Source organism: Cherax quadricarinatus, chromosome 53 (assembly GCF_038502225.1).
Source record: "Cherax quadricarinatus isolate ZL_2023a chromosome 53, ASM3850222v1, whole genome shotgun sequence".
Classification (NCBI taxonomy): Eukaryota; Metazoa; Arthropoda; class Malacostraca; order Decapoda; family Parastacidae; genus Cherax; species Cherax quadricarinatus.
The window spans coordinates 1,324,814-1,336,865 of record NC_091344.1 but is presented as its reverse complement, the minus strand read 5'-3'; the positions used below and the strand labels follow the sequence as shown (position 1 = coordinate 1,336,865).

Here is a 12,052-nt window from a genome sequence, read left to right as displayed (position 1 = left end):
TAGTACGCGCTTTATGAATATAGTACGCGCTTTATGAATATAGTACGCACTTTATGAATATAGTACGCGCTTTATGAGTATAGTAAGCGCTTTATGAGTATAGTAAGCGCTTTATGAGTATAGTAAGCGCTTTATGAATATAGTACGCGCTTTATGAGTATAGTACGCGCTTTATGAGTATAGTAAGCGCTTTATGAATATAGTACGCGCTTTATGAGTATAGTACGCGCTTTGAGTATAGTACGCGCTTTATAAGCATAGTACGCGCTTTGAGTATAGTGCGCGTTTTATGAGTATAGTACTTGCCTTATGAATATAGTACGCGCTTTACGAGTAGAGTAAGCGCTTTATGAGTATAGTACGCGTTTTATGAGTATAGTACTTGCCTTATGAATATAGTATGCGCTTTGAGTATAGTAAGCGCTTTATGAGTATAGTACGCGTTTTATGAGTATAGTACTTGCCTTATGAATATAGTACGCGCTTTATGAGTATAGTAAGCGCTTTATGAGTATAGTACGCGTTTTATGAGTATAGTACTTGCCTTATGAATATAGTACGCGCTTTATTAGTACAGTACACGCTTTATGAGTACAGTACGCGCTTTATGAGTATAGTAAGCGCTTTATGAGTATAGTACGCACTTTATGAATATAGTACGCGCTTTATGAGTATAGTACGCGCTTTGAGTATAGTACGCGCTTTATGAGTATACGCGTTTTATGAGTATAGTACTTGCCTTATGAATATAGTACGCGCTTTATGAGTACAGTACGCGCTTTATAAGTATAGTACGCGCTTTTTGCGTTGCACTGCCGTACCTGCCTTTTCCTCTGACAAGATAATAGTTTATTATTATTTTTCCCATCTCTGCTGACTTGTGGACAACGCCCTACTGTTTACCAGTGGCAAATACGTGATTCCAATCATAGGTGAAAATTTAAGACGCATCTACAACTCGAATAAAACATAATTTAATAAATATATACCATAAAGGCAGCTCGCGTCAGCAGAAATCTTAAATCCAACATTACATAATTGTTTTGCAAGATTGCTGAACATTTACTTGTCTTCGTATCAAGTTAAATAACATGTAAAACGAGTACCAGAGTTACATTACAGTTCACTCGCTGTTAACTCGTCATTTAGATAACGTATCATATCCACATGTTACTAAGGTTTTTGACGTGGAATTCAAAGAAAATGTTTAAATGCTTCCAGGATTCCATCACCGAATATTTAATACAAATAAAGATGGGCTAAAATGTACAGGGAAACCACAATTGGTTTCCTGAATCAAATTTTCTTAACTTAACTTTTCTGAATAGTTTAGGGTAAAAAAAAGGGCCAGGGTATGGTAACCCTAAGAAAGAACCTCATTCACCATCACTCAGTCAATGGAAATCCGTGCACTTTTAGCAAGACAGAATTTGTATCATTATTATTATTTTATTGTTATCATAACCAAGCGCTAAATCCACAAGAGTAATGCAGTGCAATTTGTATCATTGATGGTTAATGTGTTTTTTTTTCCTTGGTGTCTATGTTGGTGGAAGGTAGTCGAGGTGCATGTGGTAAACATGGGAGGTTCCATGTGGTAAACATGGGAGGTTCCATGTGGTAAACATGGGAGGTTCCATGTGGTAAACATGGGAGGTTCCATGTGGTAAACATGGGAGGTTCCATGTGGTAAACATGGGAGGTTCCATGTGGTAAACATGGGAGGTTCCATGTGGTAAACATGGGAGGTTCCATGTGGTAAACATGGGAGGTTCCATGTGGTAAACATGGGAGGTTCCATGTGGTAAACATGGGAGGTTCCATGTGGTAAACATGGGAGGTTCCATGTGGTAAACATGGGAGGAGGTTCCATGTGGTAAACATGGGAGGTTCCATGTGGTAAACATGGGAGGTTCCATGTGGTAAACATGGGAGGTTCCATGTGGTAAACATGGGAGGTTCCATGTGGTAAACATGGGAGGTTCCATGTGGTAAACATGGGAGGTTCCATGTGGTAAACATGGGAGGTTCCATGTGGTAAACATGGGAGGTTCCATGTGGTAAACATGGGAGGTTCCATGTGGTAAACATGGGAGGTTCCATGTGGTAAACATGGGAGGTTCCATGTGGTAAACATGGGAGGTTCCATGTGGTAAACATGGGAGGTTCCATGTGGTAAACATGGGAGGTTCCATGTGGTAAACATGGGAGGTTCCATGTGGTAAACATGGGACGTAAAGATTCTGTGAAGTTATAAATGCTGATCAAATGATAAGGTTCCATGTGGTAAACATGGGACGTAAAGATTCTGTGAAGTTATAAATGCTGATCAAATGATAAATTTGTAGATTTATACAGAATATAGAAAAAAAAAACTTTTCGCTGTAGTGATTGATGAGTGGTTCAAATAGCAATGTAGAATAGTAAAAGAAACACTGAGAAACTATAAAAAAAAAGATAAATGAGGGAATGGGTGAATAGGAGAGAACTCACTGCTTGGCATAGGTATGACAGTTAACTGTGTGTCGTCATTCCAGTTCGGAGGTTCACTACACTCTGCCTGTCATTCGTTAATGTATTTTGAACCCAATTTTTTCTTATATCACATTAATCATATTGCGGCTTCCTAAATATGCATTTACTGAATAAGAAATGTTCACACATGCGTTTGTATTCAATATATTCAACTTAAACGCCATTTGCCGTGAATTAAAAAAAATAAAGAATCTCCTTTTCAGCAGTGAAAAAGCATTGACAGTAAAGCAAATGACTCGAATATTGTGCTACTGATAAGTCAACTGTAACAAAAATGACAGTCATTATGGTCACCACAACTAATTATTGTATCTTTACAGGAGTGACCTGGCTGGAGGTCGTTCAGCTACGACGCTGAATGCTAGGAACCAGGTAGCAGTGTGAGGAAAACTCGTCCACCAGTGCCGCCCCTCCCTCACTATTACCACTACCACCAATACTGCCACTACCACAACTACTACTAATAAAGCCGCTACTGGAGTTACCTGGAGTTTACCTGGAGAGAGCTCCGGGGGTCAACGCCCCCGCGGTTTCCACTGGGTCTACCTCGCTGGTAGTTATAGCCACACTCTTGCTGTGTATTATCGCACCCACAATTACCACCTGGAATAGAATCAACGGCGCTACTTCTGAGATCATTCCGTAGTTTAAGCACTTCAAAAAAATCTGTGTACTGAAAGAAAAAATGGAAATTTTCCTCTCACGTAACTACCGGGATGGAATGTTGTTACAGTGAAAAAGGTTCGGTTTATTTTAATTGCTTCCAGTAATACACAGAAAGATTTACGAAACAGGACAAACAGTCTGGAATCCTGAGACCTGTCTCCTCTACATTGCTTCAAAATGTCTCGGTGTTTGAAAGAAAAGATACCTTCCATTAGAAACTTGCTAAAACCAATGATTAGAAATAAATGATAAATGAATTGGCTCTAGCGTACTCATCAACAAATATCTTGGCTAATTATAAATATAATAAATGCATTTGTGTTATGGCTAAAATTACAGCACACTTTAACCAGGCATATATTACATCAGTGGATATTAAATGCTGAGAGTACATGATATTCAAGGCAGACTTTAGACAACTTTGATAATCTCAGTGGTTTATCGAAAACAAACTTTAATAATATCGATTCTCATAGCTGAAGCAGAGTAAGAAAAACATAGCGTGCCTACATTCACATATAAAGGTGATTGCTTTCAAGCACGCGTGAAGGAGTTCCCCAGTGTAAAAGCGAAAGATTTTTCGGGCCATTAGTTTCCGGTGCCCTAGTGCACGACCGAATGTGTTTCCAGTGCACGAGTGTAGCGTGTTTCGGTGCACGAATGTAGCGTTTCTCAGTGCATGATTGTAGCGTATCTGGGTGCACGGGAACACAACACCATGGCACTGTGGTCAATGGAAGCCACTGGTGCTACCAACGGGACCACAATACCCATCACAGAGGTATGGGGCACCACCGCCACTACCCTCCAAGACTTCGCCAAATCTGAAGGTGAGTCCTCTTTGACATATGTTGACTTGGAGAGAAATTGAATAAAATACCGACATGATAGACAAAAAGCACAAGGGAATTATGATGCGACCCTTTATTGACAACGTTTCGCACAAACAGTGGGTTTTGTCGGATCAAATATATTTATGTATATATTTATATATATATATATATATATATATATATATATATATATATATATATATATATATATATATATATCGTGCCGAATAGGTAAAATTGGTCAATTATGTTAATATAAAAATTAATTATTTCGTACCAAAAGAGCCTTAGGAAACTTACCTAATCTTATTATAACAAGCACAGTTTAATTTAGCCTAATCCAACTAAATATATTTTATATAAATTTACAATAATTTAATAATAAACACAAACACAATGAAATATATATTTTTTTTCGTTAGCTTCAGACTGATTCTTACGAAATTATTGCATTCACAAATTTTCGCTTGCCCTATTCAGCAAGAAGTGCGTTGCTATTTAAGCCCAAATCGAAAGTTTTACTTATTCGGCACTACACACACACACACACACACACACACACACACACACACACACACACACACACACACACACACACACACATATATATATATATATATATATATATATATATATATATATATATATATATATATATATATTATATCTGGCACCTCTGCCAAGGAGAGGCTGTGGGCATCTCGCTCTGTGATTTTGGCACAATATCGTCCAATCAAGAACACCTACCAGGATTATCATCAACAGACTGGTGTGTGAATATCTGCTGGTCGTGTTGGAAAGGGCCAGAAGACTCCGCATTTCGTCTATTCCGTCAGAATCAAGAAAAGTTCTGTGTATGTGAATTCAGTGAGGGAACATAACGGTCACCTATGGGTAGGAGAGGTCGGTGAGGGGAGGCCTAATGGAGGGGGAGGAGGCGGAGGTTGAGGGGTAAAACTGTCCCCCCCTTCCCCAAACAGGCGTGCATACACCGTGTGCTCGTGTTACAACAATGGTGTGTTTGTTCACCGTGTGTATAGTGTATATAGTCTATAGTGTACAGTGCATAGTATGTGCATGGTATGCGCATAGCATGTGAAGTGTATAGCGGTGTGTCGTTGATAGTGGGGGCAGTGCACTGAGCATAGTGGTGTATAGTAACATATGCACTGAGCATCGTGGTGTATAGTGACTTGTCCTGGGAGGGAGTGAGTGCCCTACTCCGCCTCAGCAGACATCTTCCACCGCCCACCACAAGGACTGGACACCCCTCTCCTCCCCCCCCCCACCACCACCATGAACCACATGCGGAATGTGCCATGCGCCATTTTCCCTTCAGCTTGGGCTTATCACACAGTTTGAGGTATGGCAGACGATGAAGCCAGCCAGCCACAAAGCCAGGGAAACAATGCACCCAACAATGAAAGAAGAGGCACATGTCAGGCGTGTGGAGAGTTTCGAGCACGCAACAGGGACGGCCGTATTCGTGCACACAATAGGTGTGTGGGATCACATATGCCCCCAGCAGAGAGCAGCCCACAGCCTCCACAGGCAGATGACAATTCCAATGGCAACCTCGTCACTTGCGATAACCTTCTGTTGGCATTCAAATCCACTGCTAGCAGTACACTATCCCACATCCCTAAAGCAGCTCGCCCATATGCAGCAGGGAAATTCACAGACCTTCTTAAGCGGGTGAATGGAGGTTCCACCAACTTAGAAGCCCGAGGCACCATCCAAGCATGGCACAACCTTCTCTTGTTCGGCAATGTCTGTCTTGCAGTTCCTGAAAGACGAGGCAAACTGCTAACCACGTCAGTTATCAAGGCAGTGCGCAACTACCCAAGAACGGATAACTGTGTCCCTCTGCCCCATCATCGCAGGAATCAAAGAGGCAGACCCAAGAAAAGTCCTACTGAGAACGAGAAAATTTGCGCACAGGTTAGCAAAAAAATTGAGGAAGGCAACACAGCGGGAGCAATAAGAATAATTACAAGTGACGACACTGTAGCCCCCAAGGATGAGACCACGGCCCAAGCACTAAGAGACAAGCACCCAACCAGGGACACCACAGCCATCAACGACAACCCTGAGGAAGACCCTATCACTGAACAATTAATTTTGCCAGAATCGGAAGTCTATAAGGATCGTGTCATTTCCAGCAGGATCTGCAGGAGGTTACACTGGAATTCGACCTCAGCACCTCAAAGAGATGGTAAATCCAGTACTCGGTGAATCTGCATCAATTCTTCTCACCGAGTTAACAACTTTCGTCAACAATTGCCTGGCTGGGCGAATCCCAGAAGAAATTAAACCTTTCTTTTTTGGAGCCTCACTATGTGCTTTGAAGAAGAGGGATGGGGGAATCAGACCCATTGCAGTTGGAAACACTCTTCGTCGTCTCGTTGCCAAAGCAGCAGTGAGAAACATTTGCCTAGAAGCTGCCACTTTACTCCAGCCACACCAACTGGGCTTTGGGGTCTCTCAAGGCAGTAAAGCTGCAGCTCATGCGGCAAGGGCCTACATCAGGGACCTACCAGAAGACAAGGCCATAGTCAAACTTGATTTTAGAAATGCCTTTAATATAGTGAGGAGAGATGCTGTTTTGTCAGCTGTTCGGGTTCGGTTCCCCAGTCTCTTTCCCTTCATTTCAGCCGGCTACAGCAAACCCTCAATTCTTTTGTTTGGAGAACATGAAATTCAATCATCAGAGGGTGTTCAGCAGGGTGACCCACTTGCTCCACTTCTCTTCTGCTTGGCAGTAAGAGAACTAACTTCCAGCCTACGCAGTGAGCTCAATATATGGTACCTGGATGACGGCACTCTGGCAGGTACTGAAGAGTCCCTCGTGGGGGACCTACAACTGGTGAAAACACAGGGAGAAGGCTTGGGACTCATCCTCAATCCCTCTAAGTGTGAAATCATCACAGCAAACCAGGAAATAATCAATGCTGTGCGAAGAATCCTCCCGGAAATCTCAACTACAACTCCGTCCAACAGTACCCTCTTGGGGGCACCGCTGGGTCACCAGGCCATCGATACTGTCCTCAGGGACAAATTGAATGACCTTATGAGAATGGAGGAGAGAATAAGCGATCTTGATGCCCATGATGCTCTGTATCTCCTCACAAGGTGTCTTACTATGCCAAGACTCACTTACTTCTTGAGGTGTGCACCCTCTTTTGACAACCCAACACTCGATGAATATGACGCACACCTGAGTTCAACTTTTAAGAAGTCACTGAACCTGTCACTAGAGGATGAGCAATGGGATCAGGCAACCCTCCCAGTGCGACTGGGAGGTATAGGGGTGTGTAAAGCAACGCATGTTGCTTTACCTGCTTTTCTGTCTTCGTGTTTGGCTTCCAGTGCATTAGTCAAGAAGATAGTGCCCGAACGCTTGAGAGACTTGGTAGGAGCTCAAGACCCCAGGTTTACTGAAGCAGCAATTCGGTGGGACACCCTTACAGACTCCTCCAGTAGACCAGCTCCTCCCAAACAGCACAAACAGTCCCACTGGGACAAACCGATCATGGAAAAAATCGCCAACACAATGCTCTCCAATGCTTCAGGAAAGAACAAAGCTCGTCTCCTGGCAGTGAAGGCACCACACTCAGGAGATTTCCTGTTAGCTGTTCCCAATTCCTCCCTGGGCACCCGTATCGACCCACAGGCCATTCGGATTGGTGTTGCTCTTCACCTAGCCGCCCCCATCCTCACCGAACATAGGTGTATTTGCGGCAGGGCGACAGCTGATCAATTTGGACTCAATGGTCTCGTGTGTCACACAGCAGAAGGGAAGTATGCCAGACATGAGGAGATCAATGACATAATAAAGAGAAGCCTCGCCACAGCCCGTTGCCCAGCTCAACGGGAACCCCAAGTACAGAGGTCTGATGGAAGTCAAAAGCGTCCTGATGGAGCCACTATGCTACCCTGGAAGGATGGAAAGCAGATTGCCTGGGACTACACCTGTGCTGCCACATTGGCATACACCTACTTGCCATACTCTGTAGTGGAAGGGGGTGGAGCTGCCAGCCACAGGGAGACCCAGAAGATCCGAAAATATGAAGACCTTCCCCCTTGCTATAACTTCATTCCAATAGGGTCGGAGACCCTTGGAGCATGGGGCAAGTGTGCTCTAAAGTTCCTCAAAGAGCTGGGTGAAAATCTCATCATAGAAACCAAGGACCACAGGGCGACCAGCTTCCTCTTTCAGAGACTCAGTGTTGCGATCCAGAGAGGAAATGCCTGCAGCATTCTGGGCACGCGGCCCACCGCAGGGGAGCTGGACGAAGTATTCGAGATGTAGCTCTGAGTTACCTATGTTGTTTTACTTTGTATTATATTTTTGTGAATGTTTCGTCAATGTATTTTGTCTTTAAATAAAATATATATACATAATATAGGGGGTGGTAGGAGAAAATTCTCAAACAGCTTCAGGGAGAATCTTGAGTTTTCCCTGAAGCAAGTTTATTCTTTTCTATATATATTAATATATATATATATATATATATATATATATATATATATATATATATACATATATATATATATATACATATATATATACATATATATAGTAGGTTGGTAGACAGCAACCACCCAGGGAAGTACTACCGTCCTGCCAGATGACTGTGAAACAAAAACCTGTAACTGTTTTGCATGATGGTAGGATTGCTGGTTTCTTTTTCTGTCTCATAAACACGCTAAGATAACAGGGATATCTTGCTACTCCTACTTACACTTTGGTCACACTTCACAGACACGCACATGCATATATATATATACATACATCTAGGTTTTTCTCCTTTTTCTAAATAGCTCTTGTTCTTTTTTATTTCTTCTATTGTCCATGGGGAAGTGGAAAAGAATCTTTCCTCCGTAAGCCATGCGTGTCGTATGAGGCGACTAAAATGCCGGGAGCAATGGGCTAGTAACCCCTTCTCCTGTATACAATTACTAAAAAAAGAGAAGAAGAAAAACTTTATAAAACTGGGTTGCTTAAATGTGCGTGGATGTAGTGCGGATGACAAGAAACAGATGATTGCTGATGTTATGAATGAAAAGAAGTTGGATGTCCTGGCCCTAAGCGAAACAAAGCTGAAGGGGGTAGGAGAGTTTCAGTGGGGGGAAATAAATGGGATTAAATCTGGAGTATCTGAGAGAGTTAGAGCAAAGGAAGGGGTAGCAGTAATGTTAAATGATCAGTTATGGAAGGAGAAAAGAGAATATGAATGTGTAAATTCAAGAATTATGTGGATTAAAGTAAAGGTTGGATGCGAGAAGTGGGTCATAATAAGCGTGTATGCACCTGGAGAAGAGAGGAATGCAGAGGAGAGAGAGAGATTTTGGGAGATGTTAAGTGAATGTATAGGAGCCTTTGAACCAAGTGAGAGAGTAATTGTGGTAGGGGACTTGAATGCTAAAGTAGGAGAAACTTTTAGAGAGGGTGTGGTAGGTAAGTTTGGGGTGCCAGGTGTAAATGATAATGGGAGCCCTTTGATTGAACTTTGTATAGAAAGGGGTTTAGTTATAGGTAATACATATTTTAAGAAAAAGAGGATAAATAAGTATACACGATATGATGTAGGGCGAAATGACAGTAGTTTGTTGGATTATGTATTGGTAGATAAAAGACTGTTGAGTAGACTTCAGGATGTGCATGTTTATAGAGGGGCCACAGATATATCAGATCACTTTCTAGTTGTAGCTACACTGAGAGTAAAAGGTAGATGGGATACAAGGAGAATAGAAGCATCAGGGAAGAGAGAGGTGAAGGTTTATAAACTAAAAGAGGAGGCAGTTAGGGTAAGATATAAACAGCTATTGGAGGATAGATGGGCTAATGAGAGCATAGGCAATGGGGTCGAAGAGGTATGGGGTAGGTTTAAAAATGTAGTGTTAGAGTGTTCAGCAGAAGTTTGTGGTTACAGGAAAGTGGGTGCAGGAGGGAAGAGGAGCGATTGGTGGAATGATGATGTAAAGAGAGTAGTAAGGGAGAAAAAGTTAGCATATGAGAAGTTTTTACAAAGTAGAAGTGATGCAAGGAGGGAAGAGTATATGGAGAAAAAGAGAGAGGTTAAGAGAGTGGTGAAGCAATGTAAAAAGAGAGCAAATGAGAGAGTGGGTGAGATGTTATCAACAAATTTTGTTGAAAATAAGAAAAAGTTTTGGAGTGAGATTAACAAGTTAAGAAAGCCTAGAGAACAAATTGATTTGTCAGTTAAAAATAGGAGAGGAGAGTTATTAAATGTAGAGTTAGAGGTATTGGGAAGATGGAAGGAATATTTTGAGGAATTGTTAAATGTTGTTGAAGATAGGGAAGCTGTGATTTCGTGTATAGGGCAAGGAGGAATAACATCTTGTAGGAGTGAGGAAGAGCCAGTTGTGAGTGTGGGGGAAGTTCGTGAGGCAGTAGGTAAAATGAAAGGGGGTAAGGCAGCCGGGATTGATGGGATAAAGATAGAAATGTTAAAAGCAGGTGGGGATATAGTTTTGGAGTGGTTGGTGCAATTATTTAATAAATGTATGGAAGAGGGTAAGGTACCTAGGGATTGGCAGAGAGCATGCATAGTTCCTTTGTATAAAGGCAAAGGGGATAAAAGAGAGTGCAAAAATTATAGGGGGATAAGTCTGTTGAGTGTACCTGGTAAAGTGTATGGTAGAGTTATAATTGAAAGAATTAAGAGTAAGACGGAGAATAGGATAGCAGATGAACAAGGAGGCTTTAGGAAAGGTAGGGGGTGTGTGGACCAGGTGTTTACAGTGAAACATATAAGTGAACAGTATTTAGATAAGGCTAAAGAGGTCTTTGTGGCATTTATGGATTTGGAAAAGGCGTATGACAGGGTGGATAGGGGGGCAATGTGGCAGATGTTGCAAGTGTATGGTGTAGGAGGTAGGTTACTGAAAGCAGTGAAGAGTTTTTACGAGGATAGTGAGGCTCAAGTTAGAGTATGTAGGAAAGAGGGAAATTTTTTCCCAGTAAAAGTAGGCCTTAGACAAGGATGTGTGATGTCACCGTGGTTGTTTAATATATTTATAGATGGGGTTGTAAGAGAAGTAAATGCGAGGGTCTTGGCAAGAGGCGTGGAGTTAAAAGATAAAGAATCACACACAAAGTGGGAGTTGTCACAGCTGCTCTTTGCTGATGACACTGTGCTCTTGGGAGATTCTGAAGAGAAGTTGCAGAGATTGGTGGATGAATTTGGTAGGGTGTGCAAAAGAAGAAAATTAAAGGTGAATACAGGAAAGAGTAAGGTTATGAGGATAACAAAAAGATTAGGTGATGAAAGATTGAATATCAGATTGGAGGGAGAGAGTATGGAGGAGGTGAACGTATTCAGATATTTGGGAGTGGACGTGTCAGCGGATGGGTCTATGAAAGATGAGGTGAATCATAGAATTGATGAGGGAAAAAGAGTGAGTGGTGCACTTAGGAGTCTGTGGAGACAAAGAACTTTGTCCTTGGAGGCAAAGAGGGGAATGTATGAGAGTATAGTTTTACCAACGCTCTTATATGGGTGTGAAGCGTGGGTGATGAATGTTGCAGCGAGGAGAAGGCTGGAGGCAGTGGAGATGTCATGTCTGAGGGCAATGTGTGGTGTGAATATAATGCAGAGAATTCGTAGTTTGGAAGTTAGGAGGAGGTGCGGGATTACCAAAACTGTTGTCCAGAGGGCTGAGGAAGGGTTGTTGAGGTGGTTCGGACATGTAGAGAGAATGGAGCGAAACAGAATGACTTCAAGAGTGTATCAGTCTGTAGTGGAAGGAAGGCGGGGTAGGGGTCGGCCTAGGAAGGGTTGGAGGGAGGGGGTAAAGGAGGTTTTGTGTGCGAGGGGCTTGGACTTCCAGCAGGCATGCGTGAGCGTGTTTGATAGGAGTGAATGGAGACAAATGGTTTTTAATACTTGACGTGCTGTTGGAGTGTGAGCAAAGTAACATTTATGAAGGGATTCAGGGAAACCGGCAGGCCGGACTTGAGTCCTGGAGATGGGAAGTACAGTGCCTGCACT

At 42.4% G+C, this 12,052-nt stretch overlaps 1 protein-coding gene across 3 annotated transcripts in view; it reads left to right on the top strand.

Moving 5' to 3' along the window:
- The window catches only part of LOC128692422 (orexin/Hypocretin receptor type 1), a 1,118,627-nt gene that overhangs the window by 566,281 nt on the left and 540,294 nt on the right, over window positions 1-12,052 (top strand). For all 3 annotated transcript variants that reach the window (XM_070096275.1, XM_070096276.1, XM_070096277.1), the window contains exon 2: window positions 2,856-4,031. In XM_070096275.1, coding sequence (XP_069952376.1) covers window positions 3,881-4,031 — 151 coding nt within the window. In that variant the 5' untranslated portion in view covers window positions 2,856-3,880. The remainder of the gene's footprint in view (window positions 1-2,855; window positions 4,032-12,052) is intronic.